At 45.6% G+C, this 27,452-nt stretch overlaps 1 protein-coding gene and 1 long non-coding RNA gene across 6 annotated transcripts in view; one reads left to right on the forward strand and one right to left on the reverse strand.

Moving 5' to 3' along the window:
• LOC113930675 lies at window positions 1-27,128 on the reverse strand. Of its 2 annotated transcripts, none has more exons than XR_003522577.2 (6): window positions 26,973-27,128; window positions 26,411-26,533; window positions 25,232-25,596; window positions 2,889-2,992; window positions 2,086-2,238; window positions 1-946 (listed from the first exon to the last, which is right to left on the reverse strand). It is a non-coding gene; the product is annotated as an uncharacterized LOC113930675 (long non-coding RNA). The 2 variants fall into 2 exon arrangements; XR_003522576.2 differs by having other exon boundaries at window positions 25,232-25,824.
• Window positions 1-27,452, forward strand: part of ANOS1 (anosmin 1) — a 183,998-nt gene that overhangs the window by 152,211 nt on the left and 4,335 nt on the right. For 3 of the 4 annotated variants that reach the window (XM_027608026.2, XM_027608022.2, XM_027608025.2), the window contains 2 exons: window positions 2,984-3,130; window positions 24,994-25,088. In XM_027608026.2, the coding sequence (XP_027463827.1) occupies window positions 2,984-3,130; window positions 24,994-25,088 (242 nt within the window). The remainder of the gene's footprint in view (window positions 1-2,983; window positions 3,131-24,993; window positions 25,089-27,452) is intronic. The other variant, XM_027608023.2, reaches the window with a different exon arrangement.

Consider the following 27,452-nt stretch of genomic DNA (forward strand, 5'->3'; position numbering starts at 1 on the left):
TGTGATTGGTCTCTGAAGTGGGGGGGGGGGGCAGCCCTATAGGACTGAGCCCTTACCCTAGAAGATCCAACGCTCTGCAGGGAGATGGTGTAGATGGTGTCAGAGTGGGACACCCTCCTCCCCGACGTGGATGGTGTCTATAGGGGATCTGATGCCATCTGTAGGGACATGGTGTAGACGGTGTCAGAGGGGATGGTCCCCCTGACATGGATGGTGTCCGTAGAGGATCCGATACCATCTCCAAGGAGATGGTGTAGACGGTGTGAGAGGGGGATGTCCCCCTGACGTGGACGGTGTCCCTAGGGGGTCCAATACCATCTGCAGGGACATGGTGTAGACGGTGTCAGAGGGAGATGCACCCCCCCACATGGATGGTGTCCGTAGGGGATCCGATACCGTCTGCAGGGACATGGTGTAGACGGTGTCAGAGGGGACGCCCCCCCTGACGTGGATGGTGTCCCTAGGGGATCCGATGCCGTCTTAGGGTAGATGGTGTCCGAACTGAGCTGAACTGTAGGACACCCTGGTGGTGTTTGAGGTCAGCCGGCAGTGTGATAAACCCCCAGTACACACACTGGATTTGGGTGCAGAAGACTGGAACCTCATAAATGTTCTTGGGGATCCAAACGTTTATTTGAACTGTTTAAAGTACAACATTGTACCTTAGAACCTGGGTCACGTGTGTCGCTTTCCTTTGAATCGTTGTGTAGATGATTCAGGGCGTGTGCTGGTGTGAGGACCAGAGGGTGGTCGATGCAGGTTTCCTCCCGTGGTCCTCAGCTTTCCCCTCCTAATGCGGCCTCACCACAGGTCAGGAGTCTTCTCCCCCACCGGCATCATTCCCCCGTGCTCTTGTCTTCCCAAGCCCACGAACCTCACAGAACTGTCGGGAAGGGTTCTTATCGGTAGACAATCGGTGCAGCTCACACTGTTCTCCACAAGGCTACTGGGAATCAGAAAGCAGGAAAGTCCTGTGGAATTTCTGACCACGCCACTTCCAAAACTAGGGGTTGGGTAAAGGAGAGATTTGAGGCCAGTGGAACGTTCTGAGATCCTTATTACTAAACCACGTAGATAATCACCTTGCTCTCTAAAAGGAGGGGATGGGTGGTGATGGGGGAGCATGAGCTTGACATGAGATGGCCCTGGGATTACAGCTCAACCTCACTACTGCTTGAATTGCGTGAAACCGGACACTGTGCTTAGTATTTTTGAACCTCGCGGTTTTTGTGTTTAATATGTGCAGGCTAACGTCACTTCCTTGGGGGTCTGCAAACGATGGCCCAGAGGCCACATCCGGCCCACCGCCGGTTTTTGTAAATAAAATGGTATTGGCCCACGGCCACACTCCCTTGTTCACAGATCACCTGTGGCTGCTTTTGTGTCATCATGAGAGCTCAGTACTTGGGTGAGGCCGTGCGGGCCCCGAAGCCAAAACTATTTGCTGCCCAGCCCTCGACTAAACAGTTGATTGTGAGCCACTCTAGCAAATTAACTGAACATAGGACAGCTGTATGAATAGAAATAGAATGGTGTGGAAGCTCGTCAAGCACACCAAAGAGCACCAGGTGTACACCTGGAGAAAACATTAGGTGGATTGGTCTTGCTGCAGCAGAGGGAAATGTGCCCTGGAGAAACAAGCATATGGAACAGTGGAAATCCAGGGAGGTTCGAATAGGGTCTGCCACTCCCGGGGTTCAAGATTCAGCTGGAGGAACAAATTGAAGGGGGGAAAAGTGATTGAAAGCTGGGAGAATATGGATATGCTGAGGACGGTTTGTTTCCGTACATCATGGGAAATCATCTCTGAGGATGGCAGGTGGGGACTTTGGGAGGACAAAGGGTTGTACCCGGCACGGACAAGGAGCGTGGGCTGGTGCATTCTGAGCTAACGGGGTCTGAAACGTACTGACGAAGGAGCCCGACAGATTGTAGGAATTAAGAAGGGCACAAATGGGAAAGATGCAGCTACATTAAAACAGCAAAATAGAAAGAACACTAAAACCAGAGCCAGATCGTGCCACAGCACAGCAACGGAGAAGAAACAGCCTAGCCTAGGGTGGTGGAAATCAAAGTTTGAATTACCTGATTCGGAAGAATGTTTCCTGGTGTTCTGTTCGATTAGAGACTTTCTCTGAGTGCCACTGCGTGTGGGACATCTGAGGCTTGGGATCATTCTGAACCACGTTTACACTGTCCTTGCTTTGCAGTAAGTACGCGGTGAATGCAGTGTTGACACTGACCACGGGGGAAGATCATGTTAAGAAATAGCAGTGACTATGCACACGTACTCAGTCTCGTCTTTCCTAAAGCATCCCCTCTCCTACGGCAACCGTCCCGTCCCATTGTTATAACTCTTGTTCCCAAGACACTCTTTGGCTACTTTTCCAAAGAATAGGCAGCAGCAGCTTGTGAGACGCAAACAACTCCTTCCCTCCTCCCTGTGTGTTCTCTCCTCGACGATGTCCTGTGAGCGAGCCTTTGGGAGCACTCTGCACTGTGTGTGGGATCACGTGCACACCTGCCTGGTGGTCTTGCAGGAGCCCCGGGTGCCTGAGCTTTGTATGTACGGCCTCTGGCTCACTGCCTGACGCTTAGGAAGTGGTCACTAAGTACTGACGGGAAAGCATGAATGAGTGAATCAATGCACCCTTCAACTCCATTCCCAATCTAATGTATCATTGCACTGCATTTGCCGACTCCTAGTATTTCATGTACAAAGTCGACTGAACATTTAGGGCCTCGCTCCGGGCATTGATGTCTAATGCTGGTACGTCTATGAAAAGCTCTCTGTGTTGTTCCCAGGCCAGTTGGTATTTTCATAGTATTTCACTTACTTTCTTCACAGCTACAAAAAATACATATATAATGAAAAATACCAGCCATACCTCTTTTAAATCAGAGCAGCTTTCCCGCCCAGTGAACGTGTACTGATTACCGATTCTTTCTGACCAGGAAATCACAATGTTGTACTTTGTTGCAGAAGAGCAGCCTGGGAAAACCAGAAAGAGCGTGATGCACATGCAGCCTCCTTTCCAGCAACGACGGCCCGCGCGCCTCCTGGAAATCGGAGCCCCCTTCTATCAAGACAACCAACTGCAGGTGAAGGTCTACTGGAAAAAGACTGAAGGTGCGCAAACATTCTCTGATGATTTGTTATCTGCATCGAGTAGCCCAGCGACATTAGGTGGCTAGTGAAAAAGTCAAGGTTGAGCCATGGTGTTGACAGTTTTTTTTTAAAGATGTATTTATTTTAGAGAGAGAGAGAGAGAAAACATGAGCGAGGGGAGGGGCAGAGGGAGAGGGAGAATCTAAGCAGACTCAATGATCAGCACAGAGCCCAATGTGGGGATCGATCTCATGACCGTGAGATCATGACCTGAGCTGAAACCAAGAGGCAGACGCTTAACCGACTAGCCACCCAGGCGCTCCCACCACTGTGTTGATATTAAGGAAAATAGAGCCCGAACAAAACATTTAGATCCTTTTTTTTTAAATGCCTTGCTGTTGTGAAGTCTGAGTGAGCTGCCCCTTCTTTGCCAGGAATCCGCATCATGTTTGGAAATCAGCATCGGTCAGCCAGTTGCATTTTATCGTCTCAGGGATGTTAGCCTGTCTTTACTGCTTTCCCAGAAGGCCAGTCTTGTCTCCCAAACAATCAAGATACTCATTATTCTACACTGTAAATTTTTGTTCTAAATTAGTTTTTTGTTTAAAAAAAGATGCACAGGAGCGCCTGGGTGGCTCAGTCGTTAAGCGTCTGCCTTCGGCTCAGGTCATGGTCCCAGGGTCCTGGAATTGAGCCCTGCATTGGGCTCCCTGCTCATCGGGAAGCCTGCTTCTCCCTCTCCCTCTGCCTGCCGCTCCCCCTGCTTGTTCTCTCTCTCTCTCTCTCTCTCTCAAATAAATAAGTAAATAAAATCTTTTAAAAAAAGATGCACAACCCCAATAACTTGGAAAATAGAGAAAGAAGTCACTTACTTCAGTACTATCTCTTAGAAACAGCGTTTTGGCAGATGTCCTTTTGAAAGTTTCCTACACTTCTGTTCTTCCCTCATTTGTTTTTATTCACACAGATATATAATATTTTTATGTAGAACATACGCACTTTCATATAACATGGGAGCATTCTGCATTATCCTGTATTTGTGGTGCCGTGTTTAACTCGCTGCTGTGTAGGGACACACAACAATATCCTAAAACACCATCATTCCACTACAGCCAAACTCTTGGAGGCCTTCAGAGTTTCCATTTTACAGTTAATACTGCAAGGAAGATTTACCCTTAGAATTAATTCTGTTTGAGTATTTGTTTGAATAGTTGTCTTTAGGATAAATTCATTTCCTTTGGTTTTCTTTATTAAGATTTTTTTTGCGTTATTGAAATAGTATTTTTGGAATTATCTGATCTACATTTCCATGTTTATCACTCGTATGCCTTTTGAAAACAAAAGAAAAATAGATTGTTTTAAGAGTTGGGTTTTAACAGTTCTTCCAGTTCTTCTGAAGTGCAGTGTTACTCAGGATATCAGCCCGTGTGCCACACAGAATATTGGAGTTAGAAGGGCGCCTGGATGACTCAATCGGTTGAGCATCTGACTCTTGATCTTAGTTCAGGTCTTGATCTCAGGGTTGTGAATTCAGGCCCCATCGTGGGATCCATGCTGGGCATGGAACTTACGTGTATAAAAAAAAAAAAAAAGGAATATTGGTGTTGGAGTTCTTGTTCCAGAATTTTCTTCCAAGCTGCCGACATGCATTCTGCAGCTAAAATAATATTACAATGAATATTAATGTTTTATTACTCTCATATATTAATTAAAACTAACTTGTATTTATTCAGTGTTATTTATTAAATTAAAAATTATTAATATATATTCCTATTCCTAAGTTTAATAGGTTTTAGAATAAATATTAAATTACAAAGTTTATTCTATTTACCAATTTTAGATTAGAACTGTATATCGATATATCAATAGTAAAACATTGCCATAATATTGAAAATATAAACATCTTTTATAATGAAATAGAAATATAAACATTGAGAATACATCTTAAGCATACAAGAGCAAGCACTGCCATCATGACTTCTAAACGTGAAGGTTGGTTTTGCCGATATTTGAAATGTATACAACTTGAACCCATACGGTGTGTACTGGGCCTCTTGCAGTGAACACGATATAGGAAATGGGAAACGGACGCATTCTGTTGCAGGACGCACTAATTCATCCATGTCTAGTGCTGCTCCTAGCCCCTGGTAGAGCTCCACTGATGGCTCTTTTCAGCCGGTGCTGGGGGATTTGGTTTGTCCTGCTGATGGGCTCTGCAGCACAGTGCTGCTGTGAACACAGGCCTTTGATATACATATTCTCCCGGACGAGGGGGGACTCTTGGGTGATTCGAGCATGCGGAGCTTTGGAAGACACCGACAGTTTCCCACAGTGGTTGCACCGGCCATTCCCACTTGCAGGGCACGATTGTCCCAGTGCGCCCCACTCTCTCTGCCGTGTGGAATTCCCATCTTTTTGACTTGAGCTCTTCTGGCACCTGCGTCTTGATAACTCCATGTTGTCTGAGCTTGGATTTTTTTTTAAAGATTTATTTATTTATTTGAGAGAGCAAGAATGAGAGAGAGAGACAGAGAGTACATGAGGGGGGGAGGGTCAGAGGGAGAAGCAGGCTCCCCGCTGAGCAGGGAGCCCGATGCGGGACTCGATCCCAGGAGCCTGGGATCATGACCTGAGCCAAAGGCAGTCGCTTAACCAACTGAGCCACCCAGGTGCCCGATTTGTAAATATTTTTAATCATAGTTCTTGTTTTTTTTTTTACTTCATTTTCAGATTGTCTTGACTCTTCTTGGCCCTTTGTATTTTTATATCAGTATTTGCATCAATTTGCCAATCTCCACAAAACCTTTGTAAGATCTTTGTTGAAATTACAATCAATCTATATGGTAATGACTGCAAAATTCACATCTTAAAAATCTCCACTTGACGTATAACTTTATTCAGGTTTTTCAAATTTTCTCTGAACAGTGATTTATAATATATAATGCAGAGGTTATAATACTTTTATTATTATTCTAAGGCGTTTGTGTTTATTTTGATCCCTTTACATACATGTATACTTTTCCTCAGTTTTCTTTTTTTTTAATTTTATTTTATTATGTTATGTTAGTCACCATGCATCATTAGTTTTTGATGTAGTGATCCACAATTCATTGTTTTCATATGACACCCAGTGCTTCATGCAGTACGTGCCCTCTTTAATACCCATCACCAGGCGAACCCACCCCCCCGCACCCCTCCCCTCTAAAACCCTCTGTTTCTCAGAGTCCATAGTCTCTCATGGTTCGTCTCCCCCTCCGACTTACCCCCTTCATTTTTCCCTTCCTTCTCCTAACGTCCTCCCTGCTGTTCCTTATGTTCTACAAATAAGTGAAACCATATGATAATTGACTTTCTCTGCTTGACTTATTTCACTTAGCATCATCTCCTCCAGTCCCCTCCATGTGGATGTAAAAGTTGGGTATTCATCCTTTCTGATGGCTGAGTAATAGTCCATTGTATATATGGACCACATCTTCTTTATCCATTCATCTGTTGAAGGGCATCTCGGCTCTTTCCACAGTTTGGCTATTACGGACATTGCTGCCGTGAACATTGGCGTGCATATGGCCCTTCTTTTCACTACCTCTGTGTCTTTGGGGTAAATACCCAGGAGTGCAATTGCTGGGTCATAGGGTAGCTCTATTTTTAATTTTTTGAGGCACCTCCACACTGTTTTCCAAAGTGGCTGTACCAACTTGCATTCCCACCAACAGTGTAAGAGGGTTCCCCTTTCTCCACAACCTCGCCAACATTTGTTGTTTCTTGCCTTGTCAATTTTTGCCATTCTAACTGGTGTAAGGTGGTATCTCAATGTGATTTTTTTTTTAATTTTATTATGTTAATCACCATACATTACATCATTAGTTTTTGATGTAGTGTTCCATGATTCATTGTTTGCGTATAACACCCAGCGCTCCATTCAATACGTGCCCTCTTTAATATCCATCACCAGGCTAACCCATCCCCCCACCCCCCTCCCCTCTAGAACCCTCAGTTTGTTTCTCAGAGTCCATCGTCTCTCATGGTTCGTCTCCCCCTCCGGTTCCCCCCCATCATTTTACCCTTCCTACTATCTTCTTCTGTTTTTATTATTTGTTTCAGAGGTACAGGTCTATGATTCAACAGTCTTGCACAATTCACAGCGCTCACCATAGCACGTACCCTCCTCCATGTCTATCACCCAGCCACCCCATCCCTCCCGCCCCCCACCACTCCAGCAACCCTCAGTTTGTTTCCTGAGATTAAGAATTCCTCATATCAGTGAGGTCATATGATACATGTCTTTCTCTGATTGACTTATTTCGCTCAGCATAACACCCTCCAGTTCCATCCACGTCGTTGCAGATGGCAAGATTTCCTTCCTTTTGATGGCTGCATAATATTCCATTGTATATATATATATATATATATATATATATATATATATATATATATACACACACCACATCTTCTCAGTGTGATTTTGATTTGAATTTCCCTGATGGCTAAAGATGATGAACACTTTTTCATGTGTCTGTTAGCCATTTGCATGTCTTCTTTGGAGAAGTGTCTGTTCATGCCCATTTTTTGACTTGATTATTTGTTTTGTGGGTGTTGAGTTTGAGAAGTCCTTTATAGATCTTGGATATCAGCCCTTTACCTGATAATATGTCATTTGCAAATATCTTCTCCCATTCTGTGGGTTGCCTCTTTGTTTTGTTGACTGTTTCCTTTGCTGTGCAGAAGCTTTTTATCTTGATGAAGTCCCAAAAGTTCATTTTTGCTTTTGTTTCACTAGCCGTTGGAGATGTATCTTGAAAGAAGTTGCTGTGGGCGATGTCAAAGAGGTTACTGCCTATGTTCTCCTCTAGGATTTTGATGGAGTCCTGTCTCACGTTGAGGTCTTTCATCCATTTTGAGTTTATCTTTGTGTATGGTGTTAGAGAATGGTCGAGTTTCGTTCTTCTGCACGTGGCTGTCCAGTTTTCCCAGCACCATTTATTGAAGAGACTGTCTTTTTTCCATTGCATTATTTTTTCCTGCTTTGTCGAAGATTATTTGACCACAGAGTTGAGGGTCCATATCTGGGTTCTCTATTCTGTTCCATTGGTCTTTATGTCTGTTTTTGTGCCAGTACCATGCCGTCTTGGTGATCACTGCTTTGTAATATAGCTTGAAATCAGGCAACATGATACCCCTAGCTTTGTTTTTCTTTTTCAACATTTCCTTGGCGATTCAGGGTCTTTCCTGACTCCATACAAATTTTAGGATTGTTTGTTCCAGCACTTTGAAAAGAGTCATTGGAATTTTGATCGGGATGGCGTTGAAGGTATAGATGGCTCTGGGTAACATAGACATTTTAACAATGTTTATTCTTCCGATCCATGGGCATGGAATATTTTTCCATCTTTTTGTGTCTTCTTCAATTTCTTTCATGAGTGTTCTGTAGTTCCTAGAGTATAGATCCTTTACCTCTTTGGTTAGGTTTATTCCAAGGTATCTTATGGTTTTTGGTGCTATTGTAAATGGAATCGTTTCTCTAATTTCTTTTTCTACAGTTGTATTATTAGTGTTTAAAAAAGCAACTGATTTCTGTGCATTGATTTTGTATCCTGCCACATTACTGAATTGCTGTATGAGTTCTAGTAATTTGGGGGTGGAGTCTTGGATTTTCCACATAAGATATCATGTCATCTGCGAAGAGAGAGAGTTTGACTTCCTCTTTGCCAATGTGAATACCTTTTAATTCTTTTTGTTGTCTGATTGCTGTTGCTAGGACTTCTAGTACTATATTGGACAATAGTGGCGAGAGTGGGCATCCTTGTTGTGTTCCTGATCTTAAGGGAAAGGCTCTCAGCTTTTCCCCAGTGAGGAGGATATTCACTGAGGGTTTTTCACAGATTGGATTTTATGAATTTGAGGAATGTCCCCTCCATCCCTATACTCTGAAGAGTGTTAATCAGGAAAGGATGCTGTATTTTGTCAAATGCTTTTTCTGCATCCATTGAAAGGACCATATGGTTCTTTTCTCTCCTCTTATTACTGTGTTCTCTCACATTGATTTGCGAATGTTGAACCACCCTTGCATCCCACTTGGTCATGGTGGATGATCCTTTTAATGTATTGTTGGATCCTATTAGCTAGGATTTTGTTGAGAATTTTGGAATCCATATTCATCAGGGATATTGGTCTGAAATTCTCCTTTTTGAGGGGGCCTTTGCCTGGTTTGGGGGTTAAGGTAATGCTGGCCTCATAGAATGGAGTCTGGAAGCGTTCCTTCTGTTTCTGTTTTTTGAAACAGCTTCAGGAGAATAGGTATTATTTCTTCTTTGAATGTTTGGTAGAATTCCCCAGGGAATCCATCAGGCCCTGGACTCTTGTTTTTCGGGAGGTTTTTGATCTCTGCTTCAATCTCGTTACTGGTTATTGGCCTATTCAGGTTGTCAATTTCTTCCTGTTTCAGTCTTGGCAATTTATAGGTTTCCAGGAAGGCATCCATTTCTTCCACGTTGCTCAATTTATTGGCCTGTAGTTGTTGATGGTAATGTCTAATAATTGTTTCTATTTCCTCCGTGTTAGTCGTGATCTCTCCCCTTTCATTCATAGTTTTATTAATTTGGGTCCTTTCTCTTTTCTTTTGGATAAGTTTGGCCAGTGGTTTATCGATCTTATTAATTCTTTCAAAGAACCAGCTTCTAGTTTTGTTGATCTGATCTACTGTGTTTCTGGTTTCTAATTCATTGATCTCTGCTCTAATCTTAATTATTTCTCTTCTAATGCATGGCTTAGGCATCGTTTGTTGCTTTTTCTCTAGTTCTTTAAGGTGTAAACTTAGTTGGTGAATTCGGGATTTTTCTATTTTTTTGAGTGAGACTTGGATGGCTATGTATTTCCCCCCTTAGGACCACCTTTGCAGTATCCCATAGGTTTTGGACTGATGTGTTTTCGTTCTCATTGGTTTCCATGAATTCTTTAAGTTCTTCTTTGATTTCCTGGTTGACCCAAACATTCCTGAGCAGGGTAGCCTTTAGCTTCCAAGTGTTTGAATTTCTTCCAAATTTTTTCTTGCGCTTGAGTTCCAGTTTTAAAGCATTATGGTCTGAGAAGATGCAGGGAATAATCTCAGTCTTTTGGTATCGGTTGAGACCTGATTTGTGACCCAGTATGAGGTCTGTTCTGGAGAAAGTTCCGTGTGTGCTCGAGAAGAATGAGTATTCTGTTGTTTCAGGGTGGACTGTTCTGTATATATCTATGAGGTCCATCTGGTCCAGTGTATCATTCAAAGCTCTTGTTTCTTTGTTGATTTTCTGCCTAGATGATCTGTCCATTGCTGAGAGTGGAGTATTGAGGTCTCCTACAATTAACGTATTGTTATCAATATGACTCTCTATTTTGGTTAACAGTTGGCTTATGTAGATGGCTGCTCCCATGTTGGGGGCGTAGATATTTACAATTATTAGATCTTCTTGTTGGACAGACCCTTTAAGAATGATATAGTGTCCTTCTGTGTCTCCAGCTACAGTCTTTAGCTTAAAATCTAATTTGTCTGATATAAGAATTGCTACCCCAGCTTTCTTTTGAGGCCCATTGGCATGGAAGATGGATCTCCATCCCTTCACTTTCAGTCTGGATGTATCTTTAGGTTCAAAATGAGTCTCTTGTAGGCAGCATATGGATGGGTCCTGTCTTTTTATCCAGTCTGCAACCCTGTGCCATTTTATGGGAGCATTTAGGCCGTTCACACTGAAGAGTGATTATTGAAAGATATGAATTAATTGTCATCATGTTGCCTGTGAAGATGTTGTTTTTATAGATTGTCCCTGTAAATTTCTGTTGTATATCACTCTTAGGGTCTTTCTCCTTTTATAGAACCCCCCCTTAATATTTCTTGCAGGGCCGGCTTAGTGGTCACATATTCTTTCAGTTTCTGCTGGTCTTGGAAGCTCTGCATCTCTCCATCCATTCTAAATGACAGCCTTGCCAGATAAAGTGTTCTTGGCTGCATGTTCTTCTCGTTCAGTATCCTGAATATGTCTTTCCAGGCCCTTCTGGCTTGCCAGGTCTCTGTGGACAGGTCTGACGTTATTCTGATGTTTCTGTATGTAAGGAATCTCTTCAGTTTTATTTTCTAACTTTGGCTGTCATATATTTACATCTTCTCTTTATGCCTTGATGGCAAATCTGACTATATTGTTATATTCCCTTGCTCATTACAGTATTTCATATGATGATCCTTTCCCATTTGTCTATGAAAGCAATCGTGTAGCATGTACATAATGAGATTGTTATATTTTCCTTTCCACACCTTTGACGTTTTCCTTCTCTCCCTTTCTTTAATGCTAGCTGCGACATTCAGTACAGGGTGGAGTAGGGGTGATCACTGCAGACGTGATGTTTATTTTTTTATTTTTGACTCCTTCATTTCTGTTTATTCAAAGTAGAGATTAAACAGAACTGCCGCTTTCTTTCCTTCTTCTTGGTTACTTGGTTGATGATGTACTAGTAATTCTGACTAATTATATGGAAACAAGTTAACAGTACTGATTGCTGAGAAAAGTCACTGTACTAAACATCTGTAGGGAATTATTATATGTAAAACATTGCGTGCTTGTAAACTGTTTGAACCACAATAACACAGAGTTTAAGTCTTTAAAATGAGATGTATTTTGTTTAAAAGCCCAGGTGAACCACTCACCATGTGATGTCCTGCAAATCACTCACCACTCAGCACATCAGTTTCTCATGTATAAGATGGGAATAACAGTGCCCATCTCAGAGGGGCAGTGGGTGATGTAATGGGATCTGTGTGCATGTGTGTATGACTACAAGTGTGTGCAATACATAACGGATTTTATATGAAAATTTCTGTGCTGCTATTTTTCCCAGCTTTATGGAGACAGACTTGACCTAGAACATTGTGCATATTGAAGGTGCACTATGTGATGGTTTGATGTACATTTCTACCGTGATATGATTTGCACAATACGGTTATTGAGCACCTTAACCCCAGGCATGATGTCTAACTGTAATTTCTGCAGATACCCTTTACCAGATGAAGAACATCCCCTACTGCTTTTTTTTTTTTTTTGAGATTTTATTAATTTTAGAGGGAGAGAAAAAGAGAGACAGAGTGTGCACGAGCAGGGGGAGGGGTAGAGGGAGAGGAAGAAGCAGACTCCCCGCTGAGCAGGGAGCCCAGCGTGGGGCTCGATCCCAGGACCCTGAGATCATGACCTGAGCAAAAGGGAGACACTGAACCCACTGAGCCACCCAGGCACCCCATCCCCTACTGCTCTTATCTACAATGTTTTTATCATGGATGCATATTGATTTTTATCAAATATTCTTCCTGAAAGTAATGACAAGATCAGTGACTTCTTCTCCTTTATTCTATTAACATGATGAACTAAAGGGATAGTGATAGACTACCTCATAGGTTTGTTGTGGGGATTAAATGAGAGTATACGTACCCAATGCTTGGGGACAGTGCCCAGCACAAAGTTAATCACCCCATAAATGTCAGGGTTCTTATGGGGTTTCCCGTAGGTGGAGCCCTGGAGTGGCCCAAGGGCAGAGGGGAGACAGGACTTCAGGAAGGAGGGTGAGTGCCTCTGAGCTAGAGGCTTCTTGTGCCTTTAGGACCAACTCTGTTTTCCTCCTCTGCAGACAGCAGAGTATGATACTTCACAAATGTTCTAGATTGAATTTGCAGTCCAAATGCGATAATTCTAAGCATTCAGTTTGGCAGATGAAACGGGGTCAACCATCACTGCCTCTGTCAGCAGCGGGAAATGGTCAGTAATCCCATACAGCAATGACTGGAGTGCATGACAGCCAAGGAGTTGTTTTTCTCAAAGATTGTGCGTGTGTGTGTGCACGTGTGGTGTGTGTGCATGATGTGTGTGTGTGTGTGTGTGTGGTTGTGTGTACGTACATGCACTGTATCTACACATTCCTTTCTGTACATAACCCTGGAGCTCAGGATTTAGTTATGTGGTCAGAATGTGGATTGAACTGGAAGCACGGCGCAGTGAGGTAGTTGCTTTGCTGTTGGAGTCTGCGCATAGAGGTTGATTTCCACCACATCACATGGCCACTTAGGGACCAAGAACAAGTCATGCTCTAACTAGAGTTTTGTCTTTTTTCCATAAAAGCCCTTTACCTTAAAATATATCCATCCCATTTCCCTTTTGATTTTAAATTTGAAAGCCAAATTAACATCTAAAACTCAGTGGAGCGTCCCTGTGTGCTCCGTAGAAGGAGACTGTGGAAACTTTGGGTTGGTCTAGCGCTCACCAGGGTGCAGAGCATGTGGTCCAAACTCATCCCACATTTGTTCTCCTTCCAGAAGCCCGTTAGGCAGACACACGGGACCTACAGAATCCCAAACCAGAGTTTCTCCAGACATTGATGAAGCATGTGCTCTTCATAACTATCACAAGTGTAGGAAACGAGACACCTTTTAAGTCAACCCAGAGTCCTGCTCTTCTACAAATTCTGTGTAGAATGTGAATATGAGATCTTTCTCTGTCCTGGAAAAGGACACTTTGGCTGGTTTTTCTGGACTTTCTGACTGTACAATCATACGTTGTGTGCATCGTATGCAGCTCGATAGACCTATCTCGAGTGGTTTTACAGTCTGACACAAGTACCTGAATTGTATATTCTTGAATCGTAACTAATTTCCACCAGTGGATACACTGAGTTGAAAACCTCAAAAAAACTGAATGCTTGTGACAAATCGGAGTAGACGAGAATCTTGTTCACTAACTGACACAAAATTCTAAGTAGAAATTGGTTTCTAGATATCTGTCACATTTCCTATAAATGAGGGTGGCCAGCATGTTGGTTTTGGACTTGGAGCTAGGAACTCAAAAGCACAAATCTGTTCACTTCCCCTGAAGTTTACCAAAGAGAGAACTTCCTTTTTTTTTTTTTTTTGTATTATTTATGATGACACAGCATATGATTTTGTAGGGGAATGACTCAAACATCATGTTAGCCCAACTGAGTGCCTATGGTAGCTGGGTTATAATAGTGAATGCTCTGGAAGGAAATAAATATCCTCAACAGTGAATTTGTAGTTCTAAAAGGAACAGTTCACTGAGCTACTTTTATTAATTAGTAATTTTATTCTACAGACAACAGTTTGGTTTTCCTGTGTGACAACAGAATCCACAATTGATTCTTTTAGGCTTTTTGGTTTAGACTTAGTGTTTGCACTCCAAAAATATGAAAAATTAGCTCAGAAAGAGACAGAAAACATTCATACATCTACGTTGAGTAGAAATGCCTTCTGCGTAGTAGATGTTAAAAATTTTTCTTTTACAAAATTGTACAAAGTCAGAAAGTCTGTCTGACGAAAGCATTTTTACAAATATAAAGGCAACATTAGTTCGTGAAAGGATGTCATTCAACTAACATTGATTGAGCACCTAGTACATACCAGGTGCTATTTCTGGTGTCGGAGATGCTGCAAAGAACAGAAATTCCTGCCCTGGGGAACTGGCATTTTCTGATGCGTTTCCAAGTGTTTGGGCCTGGCCGCCAGTGTTGTGACTTCCCGTTCTTGGTGACGGTGGCTGTCCCGTGGCACTCCAAGATGGCCTCTTTCTCAGAGCTCTGATTTCAGTCACCCCAGCACTCTTGATCATTAGACTTTTGGAATTTAGAGATTAACATTTAATTAAAAATTTTGCGGCATTGGGGCGCCTGGGTGGTGCAGTCCGTTGAGTGTCTGACTCTTGGTTTGGGGTCCGGTCATGATCTCAGGGTCCTGGGATTGAGCCCCATGTCGGGCTCCACGCTCAGTGGGGAGTCTGCTTGGGATTCTCTCTCTCCCTCTGCCCTTCTGCTTATGTTTGCTCACTTGCTCGCTCGCTCTCTAAAATAATCCTAAAAAAATTTTTTTTGCATCCTTTAACTTATGCCAGACACTGTGAGTTAAGTACATTTTAGAAACAAATTAGATACATCTACTTTTTGAAGCGCAGTTGAAGCACACTGAAAGTAAATTTCAGAATTTAAAAATACTTCTCAAGTACTTTATAATTTATTTGTGGAAGAACTTAATTTCAAGAACCAGAGCAACACAAGGCATTTGGCATAGAATTTTCACATGTATCCCCTTAGGAAACATTTGATTTGATGGTGCTGTTTTTAATATTCTAGTTCTAGATTGGGTCCTGAAGTCATATCCTAAATACACACTTGCAGGATTTTCATAACTGCCAGGATGAAACTAAAGACAAGATATTTGTATAAATGAGTTACATGGATACAACCTGGCTAACATACAGGCGTTGAGTATTTTATGGTCTACATTTTGAAAAAAATCCCAGTATAATTAACATACAATGGTCTGTACTTTTAGGTCTACAATTTAGTGATTCAGCAGTTCTTTAGGGGGTGGATGTATCCTTTTTAATTAGTTTTTATATTTTATTTTCATTCCAGTGCAGTTAACGTACAGTGTCTTATTAGCCTCTGATGCCAATACAGATGCCACTGTATTTAATATTTAATATTTAATCCAGCACTTCCGTATATTACTCAGTGCTCATCATGATGAGTGTATTCTTCATCCCTTTCACCTGTTTTACTGACTGGCCCATCCCCTCCTCTGGTAACCACCAGTTGTCTAGAGTTAAGAGTCTGTTTCATGGTTTGTCTCTTTTTCCTGCTGCTTGTTTCTTAAATCCCACATATGAGTGAAATCATATGGTATTTGTCTTTCTCTGACTTCCTCTGACTGATTTCACTTAGCATCATACTCTCTAGATCCATCGATGGTGTTACAAATGGTAAGACTTCATTCTTTTCTATGCCTGAATAATATTCCATGTGTGTGTGTGTGTGTGTGTACACACCACATCTTTATCCATCAACTGATGGACACTTGGGCTGCTTTCATAATTTGGCTGTTGTAAATAATGCTGCTATAAACATAGGGGTGCATATAGCTTTCTGAATTAGTGTTTTTGTATTTTGGGGTAAATACCCAGTAGCAGAATTACTGGATCATGTGGTAATTCTGTTTTTAATTACTTGAGGTACTCCCATACTGTTTTCCAGAGTGGTTGCACCAGTTTGCGTTCCCACCAACAGTGCATGAGAGTTCCCTTTTCACCACATCCTTGCCAACACTGGTTTCCTCTGGGTTTTTTATTTGAGCCATTCTGACAGGTGTGAGGTGGTATCCCATAGTTTTGATTTGCATTTCCCTGGTGTTGAGCATCTTCTCATGGGTCTGTTGGCCATCTGTATGTCTTCTTTAGGGAAAGGTCTGTTCATTTGTTCTGCCCATTTTTTAATTGGGTTATTTGGGGTTTTGGTGTTGAGTTGTATCAGTTCTTTATATATTTTGGATACTAACCCTTTATTGGATATGTCATTTGTAAGTATCTTCTCCCATTTAGTTGGCTTTTAGTTCTGTTGTTTCCTTCACTGTGCACAAGGTTTTAATTTTGATGAAGTCCCAATAATTTATTTTTGCTATTTGCCTCCCGAGATATATCTAGAAAAATGTTGCTAGGGCTGACGTCAGAGACATTACTGCCTGTGCTCTCTTGGAGGATGTTTATGGTTTCAGGTCTCCCATTTAGGTCTTTAATCCATTTTGAACTTATATTTGTGTATGATGTAAGAAAGTGGTCCAGTTTCATTCTTTTGTGTGTATCTGTTCAGTTCTCCCAAAACCATGTGTTGAAGAGACATTTTCCCATTGCATATTCTTGCCTCCTTGGTGAAAGACTAATGAACATATAATTATAGGTTTATTTCTGGGTTCTCTCCATTCTGTTCCACTGATCTACGTGTCTGTTTTTATGGCAGTACCATTCGGTTTTGATGACTACAGCTTTGTACTGTATCTTGATATCTGAGATTGTGATACCTCCAGTTTTGTTCTTTTTCAAGAGTACTTTGCCTATTCAGAGTCTTCTGTAGTCCCATATAAATTTTAGGATTGTTCTAGCTGTGTGAAAAATGCTCTTGGTATTTTGATTGCATTAAGTGTGTAGATTGCTTTGGATAGTATGAGCATTTTAAGAATATTTGTTCCTCCAAAATCCAAGAGCATGGAATTTCCTTCCATCTGTTTGTGTCATCTCCAGTTTTTTTCTTTCTTTCTTTCGAGTAGGCTCCATGCCCAACATAGGGCTTGACCCTAAAATTCAGGAGTCACATGCTCTACCAGCTGAGCCATCCAGGCTCTTCAGTTTCTCTCATCAATGTTTTATAGCTTTCAGAGTACAGGTCTTTTACTTCCTTGATTAAGTTTATTCCTAGGTACTTTATTATTTTTGGTGCAATTGTAAAGGATTGTTAATTTTTCTGCTATGTTGGTATCAGTATATAGAAATGCAACAGATTTCTGGATATTGGTTTCATATCCCGCAATTTTACTGTATTAACTGATCAGTTCTATTAGTTTTTGGGGGGGAATTTTAGGCTTATCTATATATAGTATCGTGTCACCTGCAAATAGTGAAAGTTTTACCTTTTCCTTACCAATGTGGATGCATTTTATTTCTTTTTCCTGTATGACTGCTGTGGCTTTGCCTTTCACTATTATTTTGAATAAAAGTGGTGAGAGTGGACGTCCTTGTCTTATTTCTGACCTTAGGAGAAAAGCTCTCAGGTTTTCACCATTGAGTATAATGTTAGCTGTGTGTTTTTCATAGGTGGCCTTTATTATGTTCAGGTATGTTCCCTCTAAACCTACTTTGTTCAGGGTTATCTTGGGTGGATGTTGTACTCTGTCAAATGCTTTTTTTTTTTGCATCTCTTGAAATGATATGGTTTTTGTCCTTTGTCTTGTTGATATGATATATCACATTGATTGGCTTGCAAATATTGAACCACCCTTGTGTCCCAGGAATAAATCCTACTTGATGGTGGAGAATGATTTTGTTAATGTATTGTTGGATTTGATTTGCTGATATTTTGCTGAGGACTTTTGCATCTATCTTCATCAACAATATTGGCCTGTAGTTCCTTTTTTTTTTTTTTTTGGTCTTTATCTGGTTTTGGTATCAGGGTAATGCTGGCATTATACAATGAATTTGGAAGCTTTCCTTCTGTTTTTTGGAATAGTTTGAGAAGAATAGGTATTAACTCTTCTTTAAATGGTAGAATTTGACTGTGAAGCTGTCTGGTCCTAGACTTGTGTTTGTTGGGAGTTTTTAAATTATTATTATTACTGATTCAATTTCCTTTCTGATAATCAGTCTGTTCAAAGTTTCTATTTCTTCCTGATTTAATTTTGGGAGGTATATGTTTCTAGGAACTTACCCATTTCTTGTAGGTTGTCCAGTTTGTTGGCGTATAATTGTTCATAATATTCTCTGTTAATCCTTTGTGGTGTTGGTTGTTATTTCTCCTCTTTCAGTTCTGATTTTGTTTTTGTTTTTTAAGATTTTATCTATTTATTTGACAGAGAGAGCACGAGCGGGGAGGAAGGGGAGAGGGAGAAGCAGCTGAGCAGGGAGCCCAACATGGGGCTCGATCCCAGGACCCTGTTACCCTGACCTGAGCTGAAGGCAGTCACTTAACTGACTAAGCCACCCAGGCGCCCCACGACTTTATTTGAGTCCTCTCTCTTTCTTTTTCTTTCTTTTTTAATGAATCTGGCTAAAGGTGTATCAATTTTGTTGCTATTTTCAAAGAACCAGCTCCTGGTTTCACTGATCTGTTGTTTTTGTTTGTTTGTTTGTTTCATTTATTTCCACTCTCATCTTTACTATTTCCTTCCTTTTACTGGTTTGGGTTTTGTTCTTCTTGTTCCAGCTTCTTTAGGTGTAAGGTTAGTTTGAGATTTTTCTTGCTTCTTGAGGTAGGCCTGTATTGCTCTAAGCTTTCCTCTTAGAACAGCTTTAATGCATCCCAAAGATTTTGAAGCATGTGTTTTCATTTTCATTTGTCTTCATGTACTTTTGATTTCCTCTTTGATTTCATGGGTGATCCCATCATTATTTAGTAGCATGTTATGTAACCTGCATGTATTTGTGTTCTTTCTAGATTTTTTTCTTGTGCTTGGTTGATTTCTAGTTTCATAGTGCTGTGGTTGGGAAAGATACCTATAGCAGGATTCAGTCTTTTTGAATTTGTCGAGACTTGTTTTGTAGCCCAATATGTGATCTACTCTGGAGAATGTCCCATGTGCACTTGAAAAGAATGTGTGTTCTGCCGTTTGAGGATGGAATGTTCTGAATATATCTGTTGGATCCAACTGGTCCAGTGTGTCATTCGAAGCCACTGTTTCCTTGTTGATTTGCTGCTTAGTTGACCTATCCACTGATGTGAGTGGGGTGTTATTTAAAGTCCCCTGCTATTATTGTATTATTATCAATTACTTCCTTTTTATTAACTGGTTTATGTCATTGTGTGCTCCCATATGGGTGCATAAATATTTACAATTGTTGTATCTTTGTTGAATTGTTCCCATTATGATTATGTAGCGTCCTTTGTTTTTTGTTACAGTCTTTGTTTTAAAGACTCTTCTGATTTAAGTATTGCTACGCAGGCTTCCTTATCACTTCCCTTTGTATGACGAATGTTTTTCTGTCCCCTCACTTTCAGTCTGCATGTGTCCTTAGGCCTGAAATGAGTCTCTTGCAGGCAGCACGTAGACGGGGCTTGCTTTTTTTATCCTGTGGATGATGGATGTCTTTTGACTGGAGTGTTTAGTCCATTTACAGTCAGAGTAATTTTTGATAGGTATGTACTTACTGCCATTTGGTTACTTGTTTTACAGTTGTTTTTGTAGTTCTTTTTCCTTCTCTCCCCCTCTTTTCGACGTCTCCTGCTCTTGAAAGCAGTGGCCTTATGAAGGGTTGTCATGTCCTGCTGTGCGGTGTCTTGGTTCACCAGGGCCTGGCCTTCAGAGGTGTCTCCTGTGTGTGTCGCATGAGCCCTACTGTTGTGGCTGAGCTGCATTTGCCTTCAGGCCAGGCGTCTGCTCTCCTTGCCCGTCTTGGGCAGGGACTGGTCCCTGTGGTGCTGATGGGCCAGTGTAGGGCCATGAGGGACTTGAGGTGGGTGAGACCTGGCATTTGCCAGAGCTGCAGTAGCTCCCAAGTAGAGGGCATGCTCTCCGCGCTCCGTGTCGTCCTCTGAGAAGCGTGTGCTGGTGGGTCGGCCTGCAGTCAGCCCCGATGTGGGCCCCCAGCCCATTAATGAGGCTGCAGTCAGACAGCATGTCGGCTCCCTTCCCTTGTCCCCAGGGCAGGCGTCACTTTGGAGGTGATGTTTGCACAGTGCCAGGCTTGTGACACCGCTTTTGATGGGCTCTGGCCAAAACGGTGCTGGAGTGGGTGGGTAGCTCTGGAGCATGTGGGGGCAGAGTGTGTGCCATCGGCGAGGTTCCTGAGGGCCTCCTGTAGGGGTGGGCTTGCAGCTGAGCTCCGGCTTCGGGGCTGTGTTAGCAAGGACAGTATTTGTGCTGCATGGGTCCAGCAGGTGTCTGTGTATCGAGGTGGGGGTGGGGGGAGGGAAATGGTGCCTGCTCCTCTTTTGTTCTTGGAGAAATTTCCCAAAGATCCCTGCCCCTGCAGCACACATTTTGAGACTAGGAAACAAATCTCTGTGCTGTGTAGCCCGGGTGTTTTGCATAGTGCTGCTTCTGTGCGGTCTCTTTAAGGCTGGGGACCCCATTTCCTCTCACCCTCCAGCTCTCCAGTCATACCCGCTCAGTTTGAGAGTTCCAGGTGTTCAGCCCTACGGATGGAGGAATTTGTGGAATTATATCCCTCTGCTTTTCAGAGCCAGATGCGATGGGGCTTTGTCTTCCCTACGTGGGTGCCCTGTGCCTCGGGAGGCTGGGGTGAGGCTCTCTTTCTTTCCGTCTCCACGCCCATGGAGTCCCTCTCTCTGGGGACACTCCTGCAGGTTGGGTTCATTGCCAACCGTGTCCCCACCCTTCGTATACTCTCTTCGAAGTGGCGTCTTGTCTGCATGTAGCTGTGCAGAGTCTGTCCTGCCGGTCTTCAGGAGGTTTTCTGGGTTACGTACGCTGACACACTGCAGGGGGAGTCCTGCTGTATCTGTGTGGTGATGTGAGCCTCGGATCTTCCCACTCTGCCATCTTCCCTGCAAGTCCAAGAAAATGGTACTGGACGCCGTGGGGATAAATGACATTGTTCATAGAGGTGGGGTATACAGAGATGGGAGGGCCATGAACTTGGGCAAAGCAGCGTCTAGAGCTGACGGGGGGTGGAGTTGAAGGGAGTGACCGCATGTCACTGGACAGAGGTGAAGGAGGTGACCGCGTGTCACCAGAGCCAAGGGGGTGACCGAGTGTCACCAGGTGGAGTAGAAGGAGGTGACCGTGTGTCACCGGTCGGAGTCAAGGGGGGTGACCGCCTGTCACCGGAGTCAAGGGGGGGTGACCGCATGTCACCGGATGGAGAAGGGGGTGACCGCGTGTCACCTGATGCAGAAGGGGGTGGCCGTCTGTCACCGGACGGAGTCAAGGGGGGGTGACCGCCTGTCGCTGGATGGAATCAAGGGGGGTGACCGCCTGTCACCGGAGTCAAGGGGGGTGACCACATGTCACCGGAGTAAAAGGGGTGACCGTGTGTCACCGGATTGAGTAGAAGGGGGTGACCGAGTGTCACCGGATGGAGTTGGGGGTGACCGCGTGTCACCGGATGCAGAAGGGGGTGACCGAGTGTCACCGGATGGAGTTGGGGGTGACCACGTGTCACCGGATGGAGTAGAAGGGGTGACCGTGTGTCACCGGATGGAGTAGAAGGGGGTGACTGCGTGTCACCGGATGGAGTTGGGGGTGACTGCGTGTCACCGGATGCAGAAGGGGGTGACTGAGTGTGACTGCATGGAGTTGAAGGGGGTGACCCGGTGTCACCGGATGGAGTTGAGGGAGGTGACCGAATGTCACAGTGCCTCCTCTTAGGAAAACAGGACCATGTTGTAAAGAATGCATAGGATTCTTAGAGTCCCTAGAGTCCTCAGGTATCAACTGTATACCATATATCACTGTCTTACAGCAAACTGGAATCAATCCCCTGAACAGGGAACGTCAGCCCCACAGTGGACAAGAATCCGTTCCTACTTCATGGCTTTCTTACCTGCTTCCCTGCAGCCAGAACTCACCATCCCTTATGGTAGCCATTAGCAACCTGTAGTTGTCTGAATGTAAATTGATTACAGTGAACTAAGAATTTGATTCTTCAGTCACACTAGCAATATTTCAGCTGCTTTACAGGCAGGAGTGACTAGGGGCCACCACATGTAGAATATTTTCAACATCATAGACAGTTGTGTGGGCGGTGCTGGCCAGAGGACCTGCTCACAGTCATCTACACCGCCCACGCCATCCACCAGGCCTGCCCATGGCCATCTACACCTCCCACACCAACTGCCAGGCCTGCCCATGGCCATCTACACTGTCCATGCCACCACGTCTGCCCACGGCCATCTACACCGCCCACGCCCATTTACTCTGTCCATGCCACCGCCAGGTCTGCCCATGGCCATCTACACCGCCCACGGCCATCTACACCGCCCACGGCCATCTACACCACCCACGCCCATTTACTTTGTCCATGCCACCGCCAGGTCTGCCCATGGCCATCTACACCGCCCACGGCCATCTACACCACCCACGGCCATCTATACTGCCCATGCCACCGCCAGGTCTGCCCACAGCCATCTATACCGCCCACGCCAACCGCCAGGCCTGCCCATGGCCATCTACACTGCCCACGCCACTGCCAGGTCTGCCCACGGCCATCTACACTGCCCACAGCCATCTACACTGTCCATGGCCTTCTCCACTGCCCACGCCACTGCCAGGTCTGCCCACGGCCATCTACACTGCCCACAGCCATCTACACTGTCCATGGCCTTCTCCACTGCCCACGCCACTGCCAGGTCTGCCCACGGCCATCTACACTGCCCACAGCCATCTACACTGTCCACGGCCTTCTCCACTGCCCACGCCACTGCCAGGTCTGCTCACGGCCATCTACACCACCCATGCCAACCACCAGACCTGCCACGGCCATTTGCACTGCCCTTGGCCATCTACACTGCCCATGGCCATCTACACCGCCCATGGCCATCTACACCACCCACGCCACCACCAGGCCTGCCCACGGCCATCTACACCGCCCACGCCAACCACCAGGCCTGCCTATGGCCATCTACACTGCCCACACCAACTGCCAGGTCTGCTCACGGCCATCTACACTGCCCACCGTCATCTACACTGCCCATGCCACCACCAGGCCTGCCCACGGCCATCTACTCTGTCCATGCCACCACCAGGTCTGCTCACGGCCATCTACACTGCCCATGCCAACCACCAGACCTGCCCACGGCCATTTACACTGTCCATGGCCATCTACACTGCCCACGGCCATCTACTCTGTCCACGCCACCGCCAGGTCTGCCCACAGCCATCTACACTGCCCACGCCAACCTCCAGGCGTCATCCCCGTCTTCGCTTGAAAGTTAGATCTCCAGGGGTTGCCTGGAGACAACCGGGGGCTCAGTTGGTCAAGCGTCTGCCTGTGGCTCAGGCCATGATCTCAGGGTCCTGGGATGGAGCCCCGCTCAATGGGGAGTCTGCTTCTCCCTCTCCCTCTACTTCTACCTCCCCACCCCCGCTTGTGCTCTCTCTTTCTCAAATAAATAAATAAAAATATTAAAAAAAAAAGAAAGATCTTCAGAGCCAGCCACTGTTGCACAATTGTAACCTTTGGCAATACACCTGCCCCCTTACGTTCCGTATTAATCTGTAGCCAAATTACCTTCTAGCCTACCGCAGACCCTGCCTATGTACATTGTTTGTTGTTTCTATAGCCCTGTTAGTTTTTAAGATCCCCGGGAACAGCTGTTTCTGCGTGGTTACTCTGTTATATGCCGGGAAGAGCACCACTTGAATGCAAGCAGATGGATTCATTCAGTAGCCTCATACTTGCGTATAACGTACATTTTTTTCCCGATGCCTGCTGTGTAAATCTTAAAGCCTCCAGGAAGGGGTTCCCCTTTTAAGTAAACACCGAGGGGGCCTGCTTGATAACCGCTCATCCTCTCGGATTCAAACTTCTTTTCTCATTCCAAAGTGCTCAAAGCAAGTTCCCACCAGAACCACCCATGGCATCAAAGCGTCTTCCCGTCAGCAAAGCTCCATCCAGCACTTGGTGGGAACACGGGGGATGAGATGTTAGTGTCAGAGTGGCGCCCTGTCACACCCTTGGACGCGCGGGTCGGTGAATAAACCTGACACTGGCCAGACCCCCCCCCCCACACTCGGCGAGGTACTCCTCCTCGTTTATCTGAGGGATGGCCCAGAGTCCAGCGCTGTGCAGGGAATATGCTGCCCGGCCCGGGAAGGACAGGCTTGCAGCGTCAGCGTTCTGGCCTGAGCTCCCCAGCAAGTCAGGGTTCGGGGGGATCACACACGCGGCCTCGGCGCCAGGGCAGGGGCTGCTCCGGGCCTCGTGCGGCAGGAACGCTCCCCTGCACAAGGGAGTGCATCCCGGCCTGAGGACAGGCTGTCGATTTTGCACGGGTTGCATGCTCTCTCAGCTTTCGCCGCAAACTGTAGGACTCACACTTGCGGTGAGGACTCCCCGTTGCGGGAACGGACACTCCCTGGCCAAGGGCCACCCTCTCCTGTCGGGGCGCGCTCGGCCCAGAACCAGGAACGAGGTTCCCCTCAACACCTCGTTGCGGGCGTTCTACCGTGACTTTCCTGCACTTTCTTGCACCGTACCCGGTTCTCTCCTAGAATGTCCTCCTGACGATGCCCAGGGTCCTGCAGCCCGGCCTGCGTCCTTCGTCCTGTCACCGTGGAACTGCAGTGTGCCCCCTCCCGCCCCCAGAGCAGCGGCCCAGGTGCATTGTGGCCCCAGCCTGTGCTCTCTCTGACCTTTCAGATCCCAGCGTCAGCCGATACCATGTGCGGTGGCTCCCGGAGGTCTGTGCCCACAACAGAAGCAGCGGCGCCGAGACCTCGTCCGGCATCACCCAGGTGAGCGGCGGCCGTCACACTGCCCGCGTCTCGCTGCTCCCGGGCTCCACTGGGCCCGCGCACAAGACACACGGGAAGGTGGGCCAGGTGTATGACCCACCCAGAGCTCCCCCCCCCCCGGCTACTGAGTAGTAACAACATACCTGGGAAAGCAGAATGCTCCTTCGGCTCACTCGTTCCTTCCTCCGCTCACAACCTTCCCTGGGAGCTCGGTCCCTTGTCCGCACGACGCAGCTCACAGAACGCAGAGATGAAAGACGTGCTTCGTAGGCAACTCCCAGGTCAGAAATGCTTCCGAGTTGCTGTGTGTCTCATCTTAACTGGACGACAGGTTTGCATTATTTTCGGAATCTTGGCACCACGACGTAATGTTTCCTCTGCCGACTTCTATACGCCCCTGGCGATCCTTTAGTGCCTTGCTTTGCCATGTCCCTGACTAGCAGCTCCTCGTGCAGTGCATGCTACGACTCCTTACCCGACTCACGGCACCGACACTTTCCTGTTGATTCTGAAAGAACATTAACTCCTGGGGGCTAGGAACTCTGGCAGTCCCCTCCTCCACGCGTTCTTCCAAACAGGCCGAATGAGTGAATTACAGAGTGGTGGCAACAAAGAATGGTTAAGACGGTGGTGACCTGTCCACGGTGGTGATGCCAGTGACATGTCTATAATATAGCAGCACACTTTAAAACACCCAAAGGCATGGCCCCAGCTGTCTAATGTGCTGATCTGTGATCTGTAAGGAGAACATTTTTCTTTTGAATATTTCCTAAAGCAACAAGTACAGCATTTTTAGAATCCTATGTGATCACTTAACTTTAAGATAGTAAGATAAAACAAGTCAGTGGGTCTGCAGAAATAGTTTTTTACTGGCTTTGACTTGTCCCAACGCATGCTCGCCAACGCTGTTCCTTTTATTTTTCCCTAAGCTGCCTCCAAAGTTGGGGGCCTTCAGTAAAGAAAAAGAAAGAAAAAGAAGCTTTTTTAAAAAGGGAAACCTACTTGAAAATCAGAGAAAGAAATGAACAGAAGCAGGGTTTATTAAATTTTTTTGTGGGCAGGGGTGAGGCTTTTAGTGGTTTTACTTAGGCATGCCTTGCAATGGTAGGAAATCAGCCTTATTTTCAGGGGCCCAGCCAACCCTTGACTTCTCATCTCTGCAAACTCTGAAGGTAAGAAGAAGCTGAACCTGTATAATGTGTCCGGTAGAAAGAAGAATCAAAAACCACTCTGCTAAGGGCTTGGACCTAGCCTATTTGCATTTGTAAACAGCTTTTAGACCCACTTATCTTGAAGTTAGGATGGAGCATCAGCTAACTCACCTCTTGCTACAGATGTCTTTGTTCCACGCCACATGAAAGCGTTCTTGAAAGAGCTGCCAAGAGGTGTCCTTGGTGGCTCACGTGGGCTTGCAGTGTGTTCCCGTGTAAAGCGTACATTCCCGCCTGCAGAGAAGCATTTCAGCCACCCAAGGGGACACAGCAGGCCTGCGAGGCTCCCTGCTCACTCTCTGGTGTGCACGGTGGCCTGCTTCTGTCTGCCTGCCTGTGACCTCTGGGGAGAGGGCCCGTGGCTCCCGGGTGCGCATCCTCCATGCGCATTTCCCCTCCAGCCCGGTGCGCACCCCCCAGCCCGGGTACCTCCCGCGGTGTGCGTCCCCCCCGCACCATGCGCATCCCCCCGCCCCCCCATCCCCCACTGCCGACTCCAGCGACTGGCAGGATGGGCGGAGCCTGAGCTTGTACTTCTACCGCTCTCCTCGGCCTGTGCTTCCCACCTCACGCACGCTGCTGTCTGGCGGGGACCCCATCCTGCACCCAGACCGCCGCGGACAGAGGCCCCTTCTGCACCCTTTACACGAGGGCATCAGGCTCTGACACGCACCGGCCAGGCTGGAGAAGCAGAGCAGGCAGATGTAAAGGAAACAGTTGCACACTTAGGACAGCCCCAAATTCATGGCTCCATGTTAGCACGCAGTTCTGCTCTCAGCCTCTTCCTCCTTCCGCCCGCGGTGTGTGACCACACCCGGTGTGGCACGAAGCAAGAACAGTCCTCCAAGAAGGGGAAAGAATATATTGCCAAGCCTTGTCATTTTTCCAAAGGGAAACTTACACAGGGGCTACTAAGCCCGTGTCACAGAGAAGCCCGAGTTCCCTTTTCTCTTGTGTTTTAAAAACAGATTTGTGCTTACAGTTGGGCAGCACCTGTGCGGCCGGCATCCGGAAGCGCGGGGGGAGGGGGAGGCTCACGATGGTCATTGCTCACAACATGCACCGTGTCTCCTTTGTGCTTTTTCTAAAAGCCATATTGCACACACTGAACATATAGGAAAATACCCTTGTGGCACGAGGGTTTCAAGTCCTG

This window comes from Zalophus californianus, chromosome X, assembly GCF_009762305.2.
Source record: "Zalophus californianus isolate mZalCal1 chromosome X, mZalCal1.pri.v2, whole genome shotgun sequence".
Taxonomy (NCBI): domain Eukaryota; kingdom Metazoa; phylum Chordata; class Mammalia; order Carnivora; family Otariidae; genus Zalophus; species Zalophus californianus.